The 21,998-nt window shown below is 38.5% G+C and overlaps 3 protein-coding genes across 3 annotated transcripts in view; 1 reads left to right on the top strand and 2 right to left on the bottom strand.

Annotated features, from left to right (window-relative positions):
- LOC149109553 (octopamine receptor beta-2R-like) overlaps window positions 1–1,307 on the bottom strand; it is a 2,800-nt gene extending 1,493 nt beyond the window's left edge. The window contains exon 1 of the mRNA XM_089294374.1: window positions 1–1,307. This exon is cut by the window's left edge and continues 1,493 nt beyond it. Coding sequence (XP_089150500.1) covers window positions 309–1,217 — 909 coding nt within the window. The 5' untranslated portion in view covers window positions 1,218–1,307 and the 3' untranslated portion in view covers window positions 1–308.
- The window catches only part of LOC110049856 (protein sidekick-1-like), an 88,548-nt gene that overhangs the window by 66,077 nt on the left and 473 nt on the right, over window positions 1–21,998 (top strand). The window lies entirely within an intron of this gene.
- Window positions 5,233–6,536, bottom strand: LOC149109554 (octopamine receptor beta-2R-like). Its single transcript, XM_089294378.1, has one exon. It carries the CDS (start codon window positions 6,409–6,411, stop codon window positions 5,503–5,505), a length of 909 nt encoding a protein of 302 aa, XP_089150504.1. The 5' UTR covers window positions 6,412–6,536; the 3' UTR covers window positions 5,233–5,502.

The following is a 21,998-nucleotide window of genomic DNA, read 5'->3' on the forward strand; positions in this document are numbered from 1 at the left end:
GGGTTACAGATTTCTTCGATATCAAGAAACCTAAATCCACAGAGAGCAGGATGTACCAATTTATTAAACGAATATGAGATGCATATGCTTTAAAGCATTTTTAACTGATTGCACTGTACATATTTCGTAGCTGTATAAACAAAAGAAAGCATCAAGTTTCCTTACTGTTTGCCATGTAAGTACTTTTAATTTGGCAGTGAAAAAATAACCGTTTTGTATGAAAACAAATTTGTCGAAATTTTCGCTACCAAACAATATGTGCGTCATCATATTATAACAATTAAGAGTTAAAGTCGTTTACAAAAAGACTAGTCTAGATTAACAGATTGAATCTCAGGCTCTGTGTTTGGTTGCGTATTCAGTTCCAAGTTCCGTTTTCTACAGAACACGTTTATTTTTCTTTTTACTTCCTCTTTGATGTCTCTTTTAAAGTAGGCGTATGCAAACGGATTTACGGCAGAGTTAGCAATCAGGAAGAGCCGACGAATCATCTGGAATATTTCCGTGTCTTTGCATAGCTTCAAAACATTTTTACACATTGAATAATAAACTTCCAATGAATAACAGACAATAAAGAGGAAGGCAACGAAAAGAATCATTTTTGAACCCGTAGAACTGCGCTTATTTTTGACCTTTGTATTGGATCTTTCTTTCGATTTGTTCCTGTGCTGTAATTTTTGTCTTCTAGCAATGATACGTATGCGAACAACAGCAAATAAAATAAGTAGACATGGAAGTACTTCAAAGATAACCAGCAGTATGGGCAGAACAAACTCTAATGTTTTTCGTTTATGAACGTAGTAGAGTGGAATGAAAGCAACACCCCGCAAAACAACCGCAACAAGCCATGAGAGTGTTATCCATACCACCACAGCCCTCTCAGACACCTTGGTTCTGTGATAAATGGGCGACGTAATTGCGAGATAACGGTCGACTGCCATGGCGCACAGATTACAAACTGATGAGTAAATGAAGATCCAACGAAATGATTTCATGAAGCTGGTGCGACAGGAAAACCAACGATCGCAGAAAAACAGAGGCGGATACAAACTTAACCCCACAAGGAAATCAGCCACAGCAAGAGATATGATGAACCAGTTGAGCTTACTTGAGCGCAGACGTTTTCTTGAGACGATGATGACTATTATGAAGCAGTTGCCAAACAACGTTGTTATTGTCAAAATCCAAGCAAAGATCGTGAACAAGGTGGGAGACATCTTTTTTATGTATCACGTAGGTTGTTTGTAGCGAAAGCTATAGCTAGAGATCTTCCCGGATATCGAACAAATATGCAACTTAAGAACAGCTAAAGCTGAATCAAGCAGTTTCATTTTCGTGGTTTCAAAACCTCCTTTTATGGCAGTGTCACAGATATGATATGGCCACATTTGGAGTACCAGGACAATAGATTTGGATCTATTTAAATAATAATATCAAGTTACATTTATTACATTCGCAACAACGATTTATACAAACTTCTACCAGCAACACCGATGATAGAGCATTTGACTCATGTGACCAAATATGGCATTATTTGTTCGCCATCTGGAGCCCTTGCCTAATCTTAGTTCAAACAAGGAGCTATTTTCAAAAGAAATTTGTTTCGTTTCGGATATGATTTGTTTGTTTGGAAATCCGGGGAGACCTGGCTTTAGAATAAGCTGCACGAGAAGCTGATGGGCGCCATTTCTCATTATTATATTAATGAATAACTCTTTGTCTCAGGGTTGTTTTGCAATGTAATAACTTTATTAAATTCTACGCCTGGGATAATCCATAGACGGATCGCATAAAGCAATTATTGGTGACTTCATTGTTTACATTTTTCCTCATTAACATAAGACTGTGCGCAGAGAAGGCATCATGCTAGATATAAATTGACTCCAACTGTGAATTACTAATAAGCGAAGTTTTTGGCTCTTTGGATGTATTATTCAAGGAGAAATTGGACTTCAAAAACCACAAAATGTCTGGGCTGTAAAAGTGTTAATGTGGTGGTCATTTATTCCTTGTAAAATTTTGAGTTTTATACCCGGTTTGCGCAAAAGGCGTTCAGTATGTCAGGATCAGATTCCTTGGGACCGTGAATGGTGCTAGCCCTTTCAATTTTCAGAACCGATATCTTTGTAGCTTGGTCAGAAACTGAAACGTTTCTGCTAACTGAATGAGGGAAATATTTTAAACAAAGATTTCCCCATATGGAACTAAGCTCTTCAAGTTTCGTTTAGTTTAAAGCTAATAATACTTCTCAGTAAAGCTACCCCAAGTTTCCTTTTTTTACTTTTTGAACTTTAGTTTTTGCTCGGGGGCGTGCAGGGTTGAAGAGCTTCTCGTCAGATCGAGCACGCAACAGGATGCCTTCATCAGCTGGGGGTCACCAACTTCGTTTGAGAGGTAAAGCGTGAGAAAAACTGCCCTGATTTTGAAAAATTGGCACACGTAATTCAGTGTACAGGGGTTTATAATTGGAAATATCGAAGGTGAGTCAACGGAGGCAAACGATCCTAGTCACATTTTGTGGAAGCTGGTCTTTTGCGTAAATGATTCTTAGTGTTGCCATCCTTTATGTAGGACTTAACCCTGGAAGAGGCCTTTTTAAACCGCCACACAGCTAAACAAAGATTTGAAAAGAACGGAATTCGACAGTACATTTTGCAAAAAAATCAAACTTCTAATTGATAGCTTTTCTTCATTTTTTCGCTGATCGTAGAAAATCGGTAGAGAAAATGATCCATCAAACGCAAAATAGGGGTCACCGAACGTCCATAATCGTTAAATCCAGGTAAAGCTATAGCTATGGTTATCTTCCCTATTATTGCTCATTTTATGACGGTAATGAGCGCTCGATGGATGACGTAGCGTGTGAATTTGCGTGCGCAGTAAGGATGCGCAGAAACAATTAGCGCGAACGTCCTTAAGGTATCAGTGTGCACAAAATGACCATTATTCTTTGGCGCCGCTTAACGGTCGGACGTTTGACACAGACCCCGGTGAAGCATATATTTTTTGAAAGCTTAAGAGTTGTAGAATACGAAAGTTTGTAATCCGTCAAATATTTTGGTCTAAACTCGTCACGTGACTGAATATGCCCAGCTAAAACGGGGAATATTTGAGTGATATTCTCCAAGTATTGGTTAGAATCTGATATCAAACGTCTTCCTCGTCCAGTGCAAATAGCTTCCCCTGCTCGAAGAAGGAATCTTTGTCGCTAGGAAGCTAACGCATTAGCCCGAATGTTTTTGAAACCTTTTTCCCCTGGCTTTTCCCGCCGTGGTGCTTTCATCGCACTTGCAAATGGACACGAACTCCTGGGTTTCCTCGACGACATATTCCAGCTTAAATTCAATAATCTACAAACGGAGAACGTTCAGAACAGCTCTTCGTTTACCAAACACAAACGTTTGACAATCGTTCAACGCGGCAATGTGCCACGTAACTTTTTTATGCAAGTTTACTTCTTGTGACTACTTGTTGACATTTACCAATTAGAGGTACTGAATGTGAAGAAACGTTTTTCGTTTATATCTTTGTTTAGAACCAATCTTTTTCCGTAGAATGTTTTTGAATGAAAGATCGCAATAAGATATATCTTAGTCCAATTCTGGCCCTCTCTCTCTGTCACGCAACTTAAGTGAGAGAGGGTCCAGGGACAATTGTCTGCGCATGCTTGTAATTTTAGCTAGTTTCCTAGATAATCGTTACTGCGCATGTACAACGAGATAAGACGAAAACGAAAACAGAAGGGAAGCGATGGCCGACGTCGGCAAAAAGAATTCCTAATTCGATCGTGTTTGTTCCATGTTTGGTTAGTTGTCCCGAGATATTTCCTCATCTTCAGAAGAAACAAATGCTGCGAGCGTCAGGCGAATTCTTGAAATGCAGAGGAGTTATGGTTGATTCAAAAACACTGGATACGGGAGAGAGGGGAGCGAGAAAAGGCTAAATCTTGGGTAATTACGATGATCAGCTGGCAATATTTTTGGCATTTGTTCCGACTTGTATGATTTATGGGCCCATTTTAATTTACTTATTTATTTTTTTAAACAGGTTAAATGTTCGATCCTCTATAATTAAAGCAAAGTGTCCTACGAAAACAGAGATTTGTTTTAAATAGGGATAGCTGTATACTGCAGTGCTAGAACTGGCCCTTACTCATTAAAGAACAAATCATAGTTTCAGCCAGCATTAACATTAGCATTAACAGTCTCACTGCAACAAAAAGCAGTGATACAGTTTACAAATGTTTACGAGTATCTTTCAAAGTCAGGCTCAATTCCTTTCAAGGTTCCACTTACGAGAATGTCTGCTTACGGAAGTTAGTAAATACACTCATGGGTGGGGGGAACTGCCATATAAAAAAGACAGGGTGCGCGTCGTACCTTTCAGGGGTTAGAAAGTAGTTTTGACACCTCTTAGGGTGTTCAGCCTGAAAAGGTACACAACTTTAGCAGTAGCTATGGCGAAAAAATATCACAGAAGATAATGTGTTGTTTTAGAATTGGTACTTGTTAAGATCACGAATACTGGTTAGTATTTCACGTTCTTTCCCGGTCACACAAAACCTTGAGATCACGAACAATAATTCTTAAATTCAAGTTTTACGAAAAATGAAATCAGCTAAACACGCATCACGAGAATAACCCTGTACGACTCTCACTTACTGTAAATGGGATAAAATGGTAATACAATGTTTATGTCGTGGAGTACTTTGAATATTCCACTCCGCGCTTGATTTTTCTTTTAATAAACAATGTTCTAATGGATCATGTATCCACTGATAAATCGCTTCGCTTGTGAGATATTCCATGGTCATCTAACTCGAAATCATTGCGTGACTATTATACACTGTATGGACTTAAAGATCTTGAATTAATCGGTTGAGCCTAATCTCTACTTATGCCTTATAAAATCTTTACATTTACTGACTCCTTGTGATGCATGCAACCTAACAAGAAATAACATTTATTATTTATGTTCCTGAAAAGTCAAAATGAGGAGGCCTAAAAAGTATGTAAATGTAAGCATGTGACAAAATGAAGCACCAGTTGGAGTTTCTATACACAGTCCAGCCCCAAATGGTGTTTAAAATGACTCGGTAGGAAATTCCTTCAATTTTAACCCGATTAAAGTCATTGCACTCAAACAGACTTTTCCAAGCAGATTTTTCCCGCTTCATAAGAAAAATCATAGAAAGGGGTTACAGATTTCTTCGATATCAAGAAACTTAAATCCACTGAGAGCAGGATGTAACAATTAATTAAACGAATATAAGATGCATATGCTTTAAAACATTTTTAACTGGTTACACTGTACATATTTCGTAGCTGTATCAACATCAAAACATCAAGTTTCCTTACTGTTTGCCATATACGTACTTTCAATTTGGCTGTGAAAAAAGAAAACCGTTTTGTATAAAAACAAATTTGTCGATATTTTCGCTACCAAACAATATGTGCATCATTATGTTATAACAATTAAGAGTTAAAGTCGTTTCCAAAAAGACTAGTGTAGATTAACAGATTGAACCTCAGGCTCTGTGTTTGGTTTTACATTCAGTTCCAGGTTCCGTTTTCTACAGAACACGTTTGTTTTTCTTTTTACTTCCTCTTTGATGTCTCTTTTAAAATAGGCGTATGCAAACGGATTTACGGCAGAGTTAGCAATCAGGAAGAGTCGACGAATCATCTGGAATATTTCCGTGTCTTCGCATAACTTCAAAACATTTTTACACATTGAATAATAAACTTCCAGTGAATAACAGACAATGAAGAGGAAGGCGACGAAAAGTATCATTTTTAAAGCCGTGGAACCGCGCTTATTTTTAACCTTTGTATTAGATTTTTCTTTCGATTTGTCCCTGCGCTGTAATTTTTGTGTTCTAGCAATGATGCTTATGCGAACAGCAGCAACAAAAATAAGTAGACAGGGAAGTACTTCAAAGATGACCAACAGTATAGGCAGAAAAAACTCTAGTGTTTTTCGTTTATAAACGTAGTAGAGAGGAATGAAAACAACACCCCGCAAAACAACCACAACAAGCCAAGAGAGTGTTATCCATACCACCACAACCCTCTCAGACACCTTGGTTCTGTGGTAAATGGGCGACGTAATTGCGAGATAACGGTCGACTGTCATGGCACACAGATTACAAACTGATGAGTAGATGAAGATCCAACGAAATGATTTCATGAGGCTGGTGCGACAGGAAAACCAACGCCCACAGAAAAACAGAGGAGGATACAAACTTAACCCCACAAGGAAATCAGCGACAGCAAGAGAAATGATGAACCAGTTGAGCTTGCTTGAGCGCAGACGTTTTCTTGAGACGATGATGATTATTATGAAGCAGTTGCCAAACAACGTTGTTATTGTCAAAATCCAAGCAAAAATCTTGAACAAGGTGGGAGACATTTTTCTACGTATCACGGAGCTTGTTTGCCGCGAAGGCTATAGCTAGAGATCTTCCCGGATATCGAACAAATATGCAAATTAGGAACAGCTGAAGCTTAATCAAGCAGTTTCATTTTCGTGGTTTCGAAACCTCCTTTTCTGGCAGTGTCACAGGTAATTTATGGCCACATTTGGATTAGCAGAGCAATAAATTTCAATCTATTTAGATAATAATATCAAGTTACATTTATTACATTCACAACAACGATATATGCGGCTAACTTCCAACAGCAACATTGATGATACAGCGTTTGACTCATGTAACCAAATATGGATTTATTTGTTCGCCATCTGGTGCCCTTCCTTAATCTTAGTTCTAACAAGGAGCTATTTTCAAAAGAAATTTGTTTCGTTACGGATATTATTAGTTTGTTTGGAATTCTGGGGAGACCTGGCTTTAGAATAAGCTGCACGAGAAGCTGATGGGCGCCATTTCTCATTATTACATTAATGAATAACTCTTTGTCTCAGGGTTGTTTTGCAATCTAATAACTTTATTAATTCTACGCCTGGGATAATGCATAGAGGAATCGCTCAAAGCGATCCCTGGTGACGTCATTGTTTACAGTTTTCCAAATTAACATAAGACTGTGCGCAGAGAAGGCATCATGCTGAACATGAATTGACTCCAACTGTTAGGAGGCTGTCTCTGTAAAAACCGACCACTGATTTTACTTCGAAAATTCGATTTTTCTCAGAAGCTGGGATTTCGAAGCCCTTATCTAGGCAATCACTAAATTGAATTTTATTTGATTAAAAATTCTAATTGAATTTCTCTATGAGTGGTTGAAGTTCGGTTGGCTCGACACAAGTTTCGTGCATGTCGAAACAGGAAAAATAGCACATATTGCTGGCGCTCTAAAAAAAATTAATATTCCCTCAAAAGACCCAATTCTTTTTTTTTTTTTTTTTGTTTCTTTTTTTTTTTTTAACGATAGATATATCATAGCAGTTTTTTTAAAAAGAGGATTTTCTACCCGCTCAATCGAGTTTTGGACCAAACACGAAAATAGCTCTACTTTGAAGGCACGTTTTCCAAATGTGGCACTTTTTTGAAACTGCTGAACTACATGAATAATGACCCTTAATCTGAAACAATAATAAAATTCGTCTACTCGTTAGGTTTTCAAAACTAACGACCGCTTAAAGTTCAGAGAATTTTGAAAATATTCCAGTGAGTAACTAACATACTCGCCCTCGTAAAATGCTCCAGTAAATTTACGTAAATCTCTTACCTGGCTTCAAGATTAAAGTTTTGGTCCTTTGTAGCGATCCTTGAAACCTAGGTAGCATTAAAACTGCCAGCTTTTCCTTCCAGCTGTAGGTTTGCATACAAGGTACATTTATACGTTCCTCATCTGTGTCGAGCGTGACGGTCACATACTTTGATGTTCTTTGTATTACTGACCATTGTTTTCCTCGAAGCTGGTTTAATCATGTAGCGTCCTATTGAAAGGTTTGTAGAAGCAATCTTCAGGCCAACTCATGGCACACATACATGTATGAACAGTAAACGGTGATCCGGGGATCCAAGGAAGGATTGATAAATGCCACGGCCATTTTGTGTCTTAGTTCCCAATCTGCCCGTGAGTATCACATCATTGATGTAATCGACAAGTTTGCAACGGATGCGAAATGCTCGTTCTCGGAGTTGCAAAAATCTAGTTGTGGTGATTCCGTGGTTCGCCATTCGCCTTGAGAAGATTACTGGAATGCAAAGATGACATTACAGGTCACTTACAAAGTTACCATCTTTCCAAGCTCGTCGGAAATGTCGAAGAACACGATCTATTACTTATTATTATCGTGTAATCGCCCGGTGACTTTAATTGGATAAAAGATCAAATAGCGTTTTCTGCTATCTGTGATTTTACACACAACTGTGCTAAATTTTTTGTAGATCAAAACTAAAGGAGCCGACATATCTTACATCCCTAGTTCTTGCCACGCACAAGACTAGCCCTTCTAGAAGAGGGGCTCTTATTAGGAAGGATGCTCTTTTTCTTTTTGAGCATATATATCTGAATGTGGTGCAATAGTTTAATGAAGCATAACAGATGCTGTAACTCAAGAACTGTAACGTGATAGCAGATCTGATAGTCATAACGTTCAATATTACGTTAAAAGCTCCATGATATACTCATCTAATCTCGCCTGCTTTCCAGGAGTAAACGGGGGAGGAATAAGGAGCAAGAAAATGCAAAGAAGAAGGAACGCCTGCAAAAAGAACCAGGTTTTTTCTTATTACGCCCCGCCAATTTCGATGTAATCCGATTTAATCAACTGTCGATTACTGTCAACAGGTTTACCAGTCGGAAACTAGCGCTTACCGTCTCAGCATAACTGTCTTCCTGCGGAAATTTAGTTAAGTAAAATCATTTTCCGACGGGAAAACCTTAACATAACAACCGTGACGTTATTTGAGCGTGTAAATATCCTCCCTCTACTCTCACGAAGAGTTAGAGAATGGGGAGTAAAAAGAATGAATACGGTTGCAACAACTTCTGCAGGTTCTGTGGTAGCGGGTCTGGTGCAAAAGTAGAGATCGTCTTTTGAAATTTTACCAAGAAACTCCAGAAATTGTTTTGGCTAACTGTTGTTCTTCCACTGGATTCACTTTAATTCAAACGTATTTGCAGAAGTTGTAGCTAAAAAATCAAAAACACCGCAGAACTATATTGTGCTATAAAGAGGGCTTAAGACGGCTTTAACCTCAAACAATGCCATCACTGCTTCGGTTACGAACTGTGAGGCGAAGGAAGATAGCCAGTATTTTATACTAACGTATAACACCGGAAAATTGGAGCAATCAGGAGAAGGATGCCCAGTGATTCCATCTCCTAGACATTCAAAGATACTTCTCATAGGCGAAATAACGAGAATCGACGCACTCCCGTTAACTTCATAGTTCTTGGCACGAGCAAAGATTTGATAAATGGCTATAGATCAGACTTTCCCGTATCTTAGAGGCAAAACCGCCAGCTTTCTCAGGTAAAAGTGCTGTCTCGGTCGATTTTTGCTAGGGTTTCAACGTAAATTTACTCACGCTAGCTAGCGAGATTTTAATGTCTCAAAGCCCTAGCCGATACAACTTCATCCGCGACTGTGGTTGGTTGTTGTTGTTGTTGTTGTTTTTATGAGAATGTGCTACCAACTATTAATAAGTTACTCATTATTAGCCAATGGGAATTTTGCGTTCGCCAGGGAACGCAGAAATGAGCAACGTGGAGTTGCTCCTTTCTCCCAGTCCCCTCCTTCCATTCGCGCTTTGCCCACCCCTCTCGCGTTTAACGCCAGCTACGCAGGTTACATCTAATCAGTCCATTCTATGTCTATGTCTTGAATGCTACTTTAACTTCAGAGGCGCTTATTGAAATAGGAGTGCTTTGCACTACAAGGAGCAGGCGCTTTTAGGAAGGAGGGCACTAAACCAAATCATCTCGGGTATTCGAAACGTAGAGATAGTTAAATCCACCCTAGTCTATTTCCTTAGCAGTATGGTCAAATTGTTTTCATTTGCACTTCAAGTGAGTCCTCGTTTGCGCATCTCCTAAACCCAGTTGCACTTTAGTACCCTGGTCCCAGAGGGGGAGAGAAGAGAGGTTTTTCTCTTCTCTTGATTTTTCTCTGCATGAGAGAGCTGCGAGAGAACCACGAAGCGGTGAAAACACGAGTCGCGAAGCGGCGAGAACGAAAAACCTCTGGTTACCTTGGACTTGAATCTCACTTTCATGCAGACGCCAAGGTCAGGATCTGACCCTTGGCCTCGGATTGGTTGATATTTTTACAAACACGCAAATCAATATGATTGGTTCGTTTGATTGGTAATGCCGAGAGGACGGTGGGGATATCTGTCACTGCACTTCTTGAGGTAAATTTTGCCTATCTCTACCAGGGAAGAAATTTGTTTGCAAAATACTTCAGTTCTCAGTTTATACACGTTCAAGATTCGCTTGTGTTCGACATGGGTTATGTTTCTGACAGTGTCTTCGAAGAAATTTTTACCTCGGTACTCGAGGAGCGTTTTCCAGAGATTCAAAGTGTCATCGAACATCAAAAGAAAGCCTTTCTCGCAGTCATAAGCTTAAATCGCAACGTAATATTCGCCATACTGCCAGCCGGACATGGAAAGACAATTATATTTTAGTTGCTCCCCAATGTCTGCAAATACCTGTACCTGTCAAGCCAGGCGGCGTTGGACACGACTCGCAAAGTATGCAAGGAGAAATTTTCCCTGGAGCTCATTTTCATCTGATCTTTGAACGGCAAACATCTCAACGCCCTTATGGAGATGTGAAAATAAGACTTATAGGAGGTTCGCTCGCATTCGATGCTGAAAGAAATCTCGAATGACCTTCATATGAAATGTTCCGCTCGCCAAGTAATAGCTGTAGATGACTTCTGTTCGATTCACAAAGCCACCATTTTCAGTGCTGAACAGATGATTTTAGGAACCGAAGCTTCGCGGTTCGTCGAATCTCTACGGTTGAAAGATAAATTATTTCCGTTTCTGACTTCTTCGAATTCGATATTAACTTGCCGGAATTGAACCAGCCTTCCGCGCCATCCTTCTTAGATATCAGTGTATCGCTGGCCAACTACATGGTTGTTGACAGATATTATGGTTTCGTTCGACGATAAGAGAGCTGAGATTAGTAAAACCTACGAAGAAAAGGGTCAATAATTCGAAACCAAAGCAATGTTTTGTCCTTGAAAACTTGTGTAAAGCTTGATTCATCGAGTTTCGCTCGCTGCATTTCCTTATTAACCAAAAGGAATCATAAACAGCTTACTAATTTGCTATGGCTCTTTCAAAATAACAAAAGTAATTGGCAATAAATGGAATTGAGAAACAAGAAGCTTAATGGGAGAAGTAGGGTATGTTTTGCTTCAATGTAAGTGGCAACAAATAATTGTATTCGTCCCTGTACCAGGACACACTTCCAGCAAATTATTATTTTTTTTTATTATACTCTTGTTCAACTTACAAATCCAAGATTAAATATGTACTGTGTGGATCTATTTTGTAGACAATGGGATAACACGATTTTGGTCTTGCTCAACTTCCTTGAATGTGCTTAAAATAAAAGGCAAATTACTTTGCCTCAGACATTGCCACTGGCAATATCAATGTTCAAACTGATGAGAGTTTGAGATTTCTCTCCACCTAGTGCTTAGGTGTTGGATGTAACTTGTATCTGCTCCAAGTGTCCCATCCCTGGGTTCTAAGTACATGTGACTGGCCATGTAAAAGGGAAAATCGGGCTCAATGGAAAGAAGGCTTGGTTGAGTTACATGAAATGAATGCTTTGGACAAATAATATACCTCATGCTATTTAAAGTGTTTGCAAATAAAATTGCAGATGGAGATGTAAAAACAACTGACTTACATTTACTTGCAAATAATAATTCAATTCCAAAGTATGCTTTTTGAACTGAATATTTGCAAAGTACCGACAAGCACAACAAAAAACCAGCAAAATAGCACAAGAACCATATTCCGGAAACAGCGGCCAACATTAAGTTCACTTATGAATTAGTAAACTGAAAGATTTTGAATGATAGACAGGGTCAATTGGCAGTGAATGAATAGCTCATGGTCCTGACCTGCCTTCATTGCATGTCCTCATATCACACCTCTGCTGAAGCTTCAGGTTCAAAGTAAGCTGTGTAAACTAAAGAGAGCTCTTTACCCAGAACAGTGCTGTGCAGGTCATTTGAAATATCTGTCAGTTTAAAATTTATTATTTACTGCAAGTCCTGTGGTCAACAACACAGTGGTCATGTATTGATATTAACATTTTCTACATTGGCTGTTAAATAACTGTCAAAAGCAGTCTCCACAGCACTTCCTCGTGTCGACTCCTAATGACTGTGACCAACTGAATTCAGAATAATCTAGCATGTAGCTGTATCCTAGATGATCTATAATGAGATGTTTTGACTGCCATAACTAAATTGTAACAACATTTTAAAATACAAGCAGATGCACCATATTGAACACGTGCAGTAGCTCTTAAAATTTGGGATTGCCAAGCAGCTTTCTAAGTAGTCACTTGCATTATGTCATTATGTATTCTGTTTTGGTCTATTCCATTCTAAATTTGATATCCTAAACAGCACCATGCTGTAACTTTCCTTGTTTGATCACTACAGTGTAAGTGGATAAATTTAGTTCTTGGGAAATATAGCAAAGTTAATTCTAAGCCCATAGTCTTTTAAAATACCACCTGGTAATTCAGCATTTACTTCAAACACATTGGCTGGTTCTGGGTTGACAATTATGCTTAACTATTCACATGAAACGTTTATTATTTATTGATGTATAGTCTCCCACTGCTACCAACATTCAAATGAAAACAAACATAAAGAAGTGGGAGATCAAAAATAATCAGCCACAGATGACTGAGCAATAACATCCGATTCAAGAGTAGTAAACTTCTGTTAGAGATAACAATTCAAGACAGGCAGTGATCATGATAGTGAAAATTCACTGTAAATTAAAGGATATTTTTCATGGACTAGCATTCAAAGCAGGATCCAAAAATCTTGAACATCGGCCAAACAAACGGTTGACATACGCACTACAAAAAACATAACAAGAAAACGTTAAGATGCAAAAGGAACAAGCCGAGCCACAAAATTATACTCTTAAAACAAGGGTAGAAATCACACAATCACTCCCGCGAAATACCGCGAGCATCTGACAAATCAAGGAAAATGCTCCAACTTCAAGTCCTATTTTGACCGTTAAAACGGCGGGGCCCGCCTGGGCCCGCCGGACTCTTCTTAAAGTTCAACTCTCGAGCTAAAGTTTCACGCAAAAAATATTGACAATACTGATCCCTGTTACCCCGCAAACGACCAAAAGAATACCCATGTCAAGAGCGTGTGATAAACAAACGTTTTCAACATAGCATGATTTCTATTGATTAGTTCTGATGCAAAAATTGCTTACCTACACTTGAGGCTTGGCAAATAACTGGTCTAGATATTACACTAGCAGCTCCTAGAAAAGGTTCGTTTGATTCTCATGATGAGTGCAGAAATCGGTCGAGAAAAGACAACCTACTCTCCGTTCGTGACGAAAAATGTGTCCGCCATTGCTCCGGCTGAGACGACATATGATTGGTAGAATACTGTCACGTGAACCGTGTCCAACACCGCCTGCTGTCAAGCTATTCATACCCTCATCATGCCACAATTTTGGTTGTGTATCCTCTGAAGTCTCTGGTGAACTCTCATATCCGCGCACTGCGAAACCGAGGCATTTTCGCGGCCAGTTTGAGCAGTGAAGACGTCGACGAGAGCAATCTGCTCAAAGAAGTTTATGCCTTTGTATTAGAAAATCCCGCGCCTTTCTTACAAAACGAAAAGTGGAGAAACATGCTCCGTAGTAATGTTTAACAAGACAGAACCTTAACAACCGTTGCGGATGAAAACATTCTTGCAAACACGCGCGTTGACCCCGGGCAAGTAGGTCAAGTGATACTACTCTTCACCACCCGAGTGTAAACATTAGCGGCTGATAAGTACACCGCTACATGTACTGCTGTTTAACTGGAAATCAATTAAAGTGAAACTGTTGAAACAGCTCTGTCAAAATTGTTTCTAGCAGTTAAGGCAGGATAACGGAATATGCAATCATGTAGTACAAAGAAAAGGCCAGAGATACACCCATGTTAGTTATTTGTTAGGATTTGGTGAGCTTCTGTGTCAGGTATGGTGGAAAATAAGGGACTCTAGGTTGCAAAACTGAAGGTTCTTGAGACATTTTGACAGGGCTGGGAGGAATTAATATATTTACAAAAGCAGGAGAAGTTCTTACCCTGTCCAGTTCTCTGTCATAAAAACATCTTTTACATGCATACATTTGTTATATATGGCTTGTGTTTTAAGCCGATATAACGCACGCTCTGATTTTCTAGTGCATTATTTCCATTTACATGGTATATGTCGGTAAAATCGCAAAACATCACGTGTGACAAAAATAAAAAAAAAATGAAATGCCTAATTTAAAATAATTTAAAAATACTTAACACTAAAACGAATCTAATTCTTTACTTGAAAATTATTTTCCCGTAATGCCCACGGGCCAATCACGGGCCTGCTAAAAGGTCCTAAAACAAAGCAAAAGAAAATTAAGAAAACCACAACTTTTTTCCTGAAAATTGTAGTGACTGAAAACGATGATTGAACACTCTGCTAGTGCATTCTATTACCCTGACGAGATAAAATTTTATGAGAATAGAGAATTGGCAAAGTTATATCACAAACGAATTGGTACCGGACAGGACAAAGGAAACGGCCAGGAAGAAACTGAAACTTTCTTCGACGAGCAAAAAAGTAAAGCACAACAAAGAAAACAGTCAGTGAAATTCGGTTCATAAGTTAGTCAATAACAAAATTAGTGTGAAGAAGAGAGCAGAGAGAGCTTGAGAGAGTGGAGAGAGGAATGCGCCCTCACCAACTAAATTCCGAATGTATATATGTAAAAGTTATTTTTATTACCGAGAAATGGTCGGGGCGAGGACTTCTATGCCCTAAATTTTTTCTAAGCATTTTTTTTTTAAATTAGTACTATCTCACTTTTATGGAACATTTCCTTAAGTGTAAATACCACACTGGGGAATAACATCTCATTAGGATAATAGGGGTCATGTGCCCCCAACCAAAAGCAGCGGCACTAATAAAATGAAATAGCAAATCAAAATCGAAGTAGAGCTTTATTCGCCGACAGGGTTTACGTGCGTAATCGTCTACTCGACATTTCGACTACAAGCATTTCACCAAACCGAACTAACTGGACAACAACAAAATAAAACGAGGAAATCTACATTATAAACACAATATGCAAATCATTACATCTGAGTATCAAACAGCAAATCCCTTCTCAATGAAGGATGACCGAATGAAAGAAAGGATAAAGAAAATTCGTTTAAGCTTAACAATTACTCACGCTTAAGCATAGATTTGTATTTTTGCCGACGGCTTAATTTAGCTTTGTAGTCATTTTTTGGCGGTAGCTTTACCAGTCTTCAACCAAATTAACCTGGAAATTCCCCCAGCATTTCGCCAAACCGAATAAATTGAACTAACAAAACGAGGAAATACTTTGTAATCACAAGATGTAAATATTCACATAGGAACGTCAAAAGTAAATTTGGCAAATCCTGTTCGCTTCGGCTTAAAATGGTTTGTTGGCCTATCTTGGTTCAAGAAATTTTTGCAGTCTAGGAAGCGGCTGTGCCAACTAACACAAGGAAAACTTGCCCGGCGGTGTTTACAAATACAGTTTTTTTGTTTTTTCAAACGTGAGGGTATAAGTTGACGACGAAAACCGGGAGAAAACTTGATTTGTTTACAATATGCAACTTACCGCAACAACCTCCACAAAGCCACTCACGTGTTATTGTTATGAGCGAAATTAGAACGATGTAATTTGTAAAGTGCCTCACAGCATGGCTTCAAATAAGGAAGACTTTAAAAAGGATTCCTATTGAAAAAAAGCTTATCTCGCTGAGGCAACTTCATAATTTCCATAGCAAACCGGCAGGTATATTTTGCAGGGCGCAGGTTGCAGGTTGTAGGTAGGTTGAGATTTAATTATAACTGGAAAACCGCTGGCACTAAAAATAATTTATAACCTATATACTCGCCAGGGGTTCTTACATAAAATAGTTCGCCTCTTTCACATAGTGAAAACACGATCGATCCGCTATAAGTACTTATCGATCGACGCGCTGAGACCGGTGAAATCCCTTCAAAGCCATCTGGATGGCCGCTCCACAGATGTTTCCATCGATTCCAGATTTGGCTCGGGTCTTTCCTCGACAACAGAAGATTGCATCACAAATGAAGCAAATAAATAGAGAAATGAAATAATATAAGATTTTAACCGACGGAATATACTAGCACAAGCTCAGTGTGCTTTCAGTTTGGTACTCACAGGAAAGAAACCAAATTGAGCAGATATTTCAGATGATATTTCAGATGTTTCTTCAAAAACAATAATTCATTGCAAGCTTAAAATCATAGGAATATATTCTCCTCCTATCGCTTCGGCCGGTTTGGCACTTGGTTGGAAGCCACCTTTCTGAGCGATTGTAGACAGTGTCATGTAACAGTCACGGTAAATCTGCCACCTGTACGTTTCTTTTAAGTGCCAGCGGTTTTCCAGTTATAATTAAATTTCAACCTGCAACCTGCAACCTACGCCCTGCAAAATATACCTGCCGATACCAAACGCCACAACAAAAGTCACCTACTTCAAGTTGGCAATTCACGTCGGCCAGTGTAAATCTTCCAGGCAGAAACTTGCAACAAAAGTTGTGAAGACTGAACCGAACTGATCTAATCTTTTCGATAGATCAACGAAACAACCACTTTTTTCCGCTGTGTTTTCTGTTTTGTAATTACTCTAAACACACAGTTCTCTTGTTCGTCACCTGATTTTAATCATGTGACTTTTCTTGCTCGGCTGAGTAGCATCTCGACGCGCGAATTAACTTGGGAAATTCTGCAGTCGTCGGGTATCTCGTCTCCTTTCTATAGTCCTCGTTAGCTTTACTTCACGACATTGTTCGGTATTATTTCATCTCCTTTCTCTAGTCCTTGACTCGCTATAATTCACGGCATTGTTCAGTACTGTTTCGCCTCCTTCCCCAGCGCTGGCCCTCTCTCTTTCGCGATCTTCTTCGCTACTTCTTTGCTTGTTAATTCTTGCTTTCTGTTTCTGTTTTTTGCTTCAGTGCAATGCCATCTTAAAAACGTTAGATCAACCTCCGCTATCGTTTGTTGACATGACAAATAGAAATGAGTTTCCTTTTCTTTAAAAATCCCGCTAAAAAAATATGGCGTTCTTCCGTTCTCCCGTTCGCGTTACCGCGAGGCTTCTCTCCCCCTCACCCAGAGTCTGTACGAACGGCGTTCGCTCGCTCGCTCGCTCGTACGGTGACGTCATAACCAAATTTTCTAGGTTTGATGAGTTACCAAATTTGCTAAGGAATGGGGCTCCTCCCTGCAGCCCTTCAGGCCGCTGGAGCTCCGCTTTAATTAGTTGATCGCTCTTTCCGTAGCTCTCCAATACCTTTATACCCATGAACAATTTTTCATCAATACAGAAATGTACACGGAGAAACGGACTTTAACTTTAACTTGATGAGAAATCAAGCTGTCCATTCCAGTGATCTTCGTTTGCCCCTTCCTCGTACTAAAGAAACTAAATTTTCTTCTGTTTTAAAAGCGAAACTGAAAACTTTTTTAAAGAGATTTTAATTGATTTTAATGATTTTTTAAACTTACTTTTTTTGTGTAGGTAGCAATCTTACGGATGGGCTGTTTTAAAATTAGTTAATTAATGAAATTACTTTTTTTTTCCTTTTCTTTTGAGGGAGCCACTGAAAACCGCCTTGGCGAGCTGGGTTCCCTCATGAAATATTATTGTCATTATCATTATCGCTATCACTATCACTACCGCTACCGGTACCGCTACCGCTACCGCTACCCACTGGCACTGGCACTGGCACTGGCACTGTCAGTGTCATTGTCATTGTCATTGTCATTGTCATTGTCATTGTCATTGTCATTGTCATTGTCATTGTCATTGTCATTGTCATTGTCATTGTTATTGTCATTGCCATTGTTATTATTATTATTATTATGAGATTATTCTTTGATTTGACTCTCGTGTATTCTAATGTAAGAACCCAGAGGAATTGAGTGTAAATTGAGCATCCAGGCAATCATGAAATTATCAGTTTATCGAGTAAACGAGTCATCTGCTTTGTTCCCTTGTTGGAAAAAAACCGGCATTGAAAACTTTCGTGCCTTTTCAACAACGAAGGTAACATCTTGGTCATTTGACGGTTGGCGATTAACCCCAATGAGACCCTCTGTTTAAGGCATAAAACTCATATTGTGACTCACGTTTATGTTTTCCGTTTGGTATAGACAAACCAGAGAATGTCAAGTTAATGGCAAGTGACTCAAACATCTGTAAGGGCGATATTATCAGTATCAACTGCTCAGCTGATGGTAAACCTCTTGTTCATACTTAACAGCTGTTTGAGAATAATATACAAATGCCTAATAGTGAGACCGAAGGAGTATGGCATAGAACAATGTCAGCTCAAGGAAACTTCACCTACAGATGTGTGGCCAACGATACTGCACGCACAAGTGACAAGAATGTTACAGTTACTGTCAATGGTAAATAATTTGTGGACGCTTTCAGTTATAATTACAATGATAACAGTCACCATCATGTCTGAGCACATGTACAGCACCACCAAGATGCAAAGTCACTACTTAATCAGGAGCTCTCATGTTTGTACTGAAAGATAGCAGTTTTATCACCCTACGGCCTGTTAGTTTCATTGTAGTTTCGGAACTAATGATGAAATTAAGTGTCCTCATTTATGGAAAATGCGCAAGGCCTTAGCCAGGCTTTTAACACCAACGATGCAAGTCTTGCAAGTTAACGCGCCGAAGGCTTGAGCCTCTGGAAGGCTGTGAAGGCATGACCCCCCATACCCCGTAAAAAATAAGAAACAAAAAACAAAAACAAAATTGGAATATCTCTTGAGGGAAAAGGAATGAGCAAATGCGTGAGCAATAAATATTTCATTGTGAGAGCGTAAGATTACATTCGTTTGCGTTAGGCTTGATTACTCTGAAAATGATATCATTTATTGCTTACAACAACAACAACAACTAGCTTTATTCGCATGACCATAAATACATGCAGTGTTGCAAAAGCTTTAGTAACACTGCGTGAAAGCTAAAATATTCTAGAGTATTCTAGACCCGAATATGTAATTGTGACGCAATAGAATCCTAGAGTATTCAAGCCGCACACAACACGTGACGTACACCTGGAATATTCGTGTCGAATATGGTGCAATACGCTCCGTTCATAATCGTTCGAGGATTTTCATTAAAGTATACCACACATCTGTCGTAATCCTAGAGTATGATGGCGAACCCTTTAATTTGTAAAAAGAACTTTATAAAAGAAGGTAACAGTTCGGGTGCATAGCATTCTCCTGCAAGCAAAATTTAGACTATGAATTCAAAGTATATGCGATCTGCGCGTGTATACGTTTATCCTCGAATACGTGATCTTGACGCCAAAGCTATAGAATTCTAGAGTATTCATGGCGTGTACAACCGTGACGTGGACCTGGAAAATTCTTATCGAATATGGGCATACGCAGGAGCACAACCGTGTATTCGTTCGTTGACCAGAACTTTTTTTTTAATAAATTTTTTTATTGCAATATCTTACATTACATTACATACAAAAATTACCTACTACTTACAATGTTAAAGTAACTTACAATTTAACAATACTGACAAAACTTACAATACTAACATTATTTACAATGTGTTAATATCTTATATTACAATAATATCTTACATTACAATTTGTTAATATCTTTCATGTTGGGGGTTAGCTACAACAGGAGGCTTTCTCATATATTAATTTGTGATTTAGATTTATGTTTCTCAATTTTAATTTTGTTTGTCAAAATCACTAAGAAAGCATCGAAATAAAACTCTTCTTCTTTTCTTGAGGCAGTATACAAATAATATTTGGCTATAATCATGCAGAGTTTTAAGCCAAGATGACGCGCGAAGTTATCTGTCACGCCATATATTATTTCATTTTCATCGAGAGTGATCCTATCTCCGTTTTTGGAGCTCCACAATTAGTAAAGAGAGACCAAAAAAGCCGAGCTTCAGAACAGGTAACAAAAAGATGGGTTAACGCTTGTCTTTCTCCACAGAGGTGACATTTATCATGTTCCTTAATTGAATCTCTAAAAAGTGTCGAATTTGTGGGTAGAATGTGATGAATTATTTTGTATTGGAAAATGGCGAGTCTAGTGTCTTTGGTAACATTAAACGGAAAGTTGTAAATGAGTTGTATTGTATGTTCTTTTAGACTGGTTTCTTTCATCCTTCGTTCAGCCCTAGGCGTAAATTAACGAATTTACTCTCATCAAATAATTTAGTTACTGAGCTACAAGAATGTTTATCTAAAGATATCCTATCCTTCTCAGAACGTTTTTCCCAAGCTTCAGTAACATTTCCTTTGAGAATATTGATCCATTTTTGAGGTACTGCGTGGCATAGACCGAAATAGTTTTAGAAGTTTGCGTTAATTTTGAACTTGCTGCAGAATTTCTCAAAAGTTAGGAATCTGTTACCTTGAAAAAAGTCTTCAATTTTAGTTAATCCAGCATCGTGCCATTTTTTTGGAATAAATGGAATATCCTTCTATCTTTATGTGATGATTGTTCCAAACAATTTCATTTAATACCTGCTTTTTGGTGTTAGGAGTACCGCAATTAATTTTTTGCTAGGCGCACAGAGCTTCTTTGTAAAAATCAATCGGTATATCAACTTTACGTAGCTTTAAGTCAAAATTACACTGCAGAAGAAACAGAACACCAACTGGTTTTAGGTAGGAAAGAGGGATATGACTCCAACTTGCCGTTCCATTGCTGTCACTTAATCCTCTAACCCAAACAACTTGAAGCGCTTCATTGAAACTTAAACTTAAACAGTAATGAATTTCATGAACATATAATAAGTTTATGATAAAGCGATCAAGTTGCATCGGCTTGATTCGAAAGAAGAATATTGCGTAAATGAAAGCAAGATGAAATGAATTTGCTAATTGAATATTGATATAATGATTTGTGGAAGTCATAAGTTCGCCGATGTCTAGTAAAGAAGATACAGTGGAATCCTGAATTTTCGAAGCTTCAAGTGGAACGAAAATTGCTTCGAAAAATCGGAGAATTCGGGAAATCGAGGGCAAAATTATAGTGTTTGACTGAGGTCGGAGGGAACGACTTTCGGTGCGAGTTATCGGGAAGTTCGAAATAATGAGGGTTCCAGAAATCGGGATTCCACTGTAACAGAGTATTTATTGCAATACACTGGAATTCCGATTTCAATTCTTAGTTTGTGACTGTCTATCATAAATTTCACTGGTTCTTTTCCCGGCTTTTACTTTGCTTGCTTGTTAGGCTTAAATAAGTGGCGGATGTATAATCGTTTTTAAAATTGCAGCATATCTATTCTCGCTACTAGGCTGTGTAATAATTTGATGGCGCCGCCTCCCCTTATAAACCTCCTTGTCCTTCATGGCACGGATGCAGCCACTCTAATATTCTCAAAACCAAATATGATACTGTGCGGGTCTTGTTTACCAAATTAACATTCGTACCCGAAGAGCTTGTGTTTGTTGCGTCAGACACAGTAGGATGGTTCTGGCTTTTAATGAACTCGCCATTAGAACGTTAACTTCTTTACAGCGCTTAACAAAAATTGTCTTTAACAATTATGTCTTGTACCGCTTAAATTAATTTTCTAACTTTAACTTGGTTTAAATTTTTTTCTTATTATTTTTTGTGTGGCGAATTATGAAAGGTAGACCAAGTAGTTACTAGTACAAGTAGAAGAAATATTAATAATGTATGCATTAGTTTACTAGTTCTCCGAAGTTGTGTTGGAGTGTAAGTACAATGACCAGC

This window comes from Orbicella faveolata, unplaced genomic scaffold, assembly GCF_042242905.1.
Source record: "Orbicella faveolata isolate gen_17 unplaced genomic scaffold, um_ofav_v1 contig_25, whole genome shotgun sequence".
NCBI lineage: Eukaryota > Metazoa > Cnidaria > Anthozoa > Scleractinia > Merulinidae > Orbicella > Orbicella faveolata.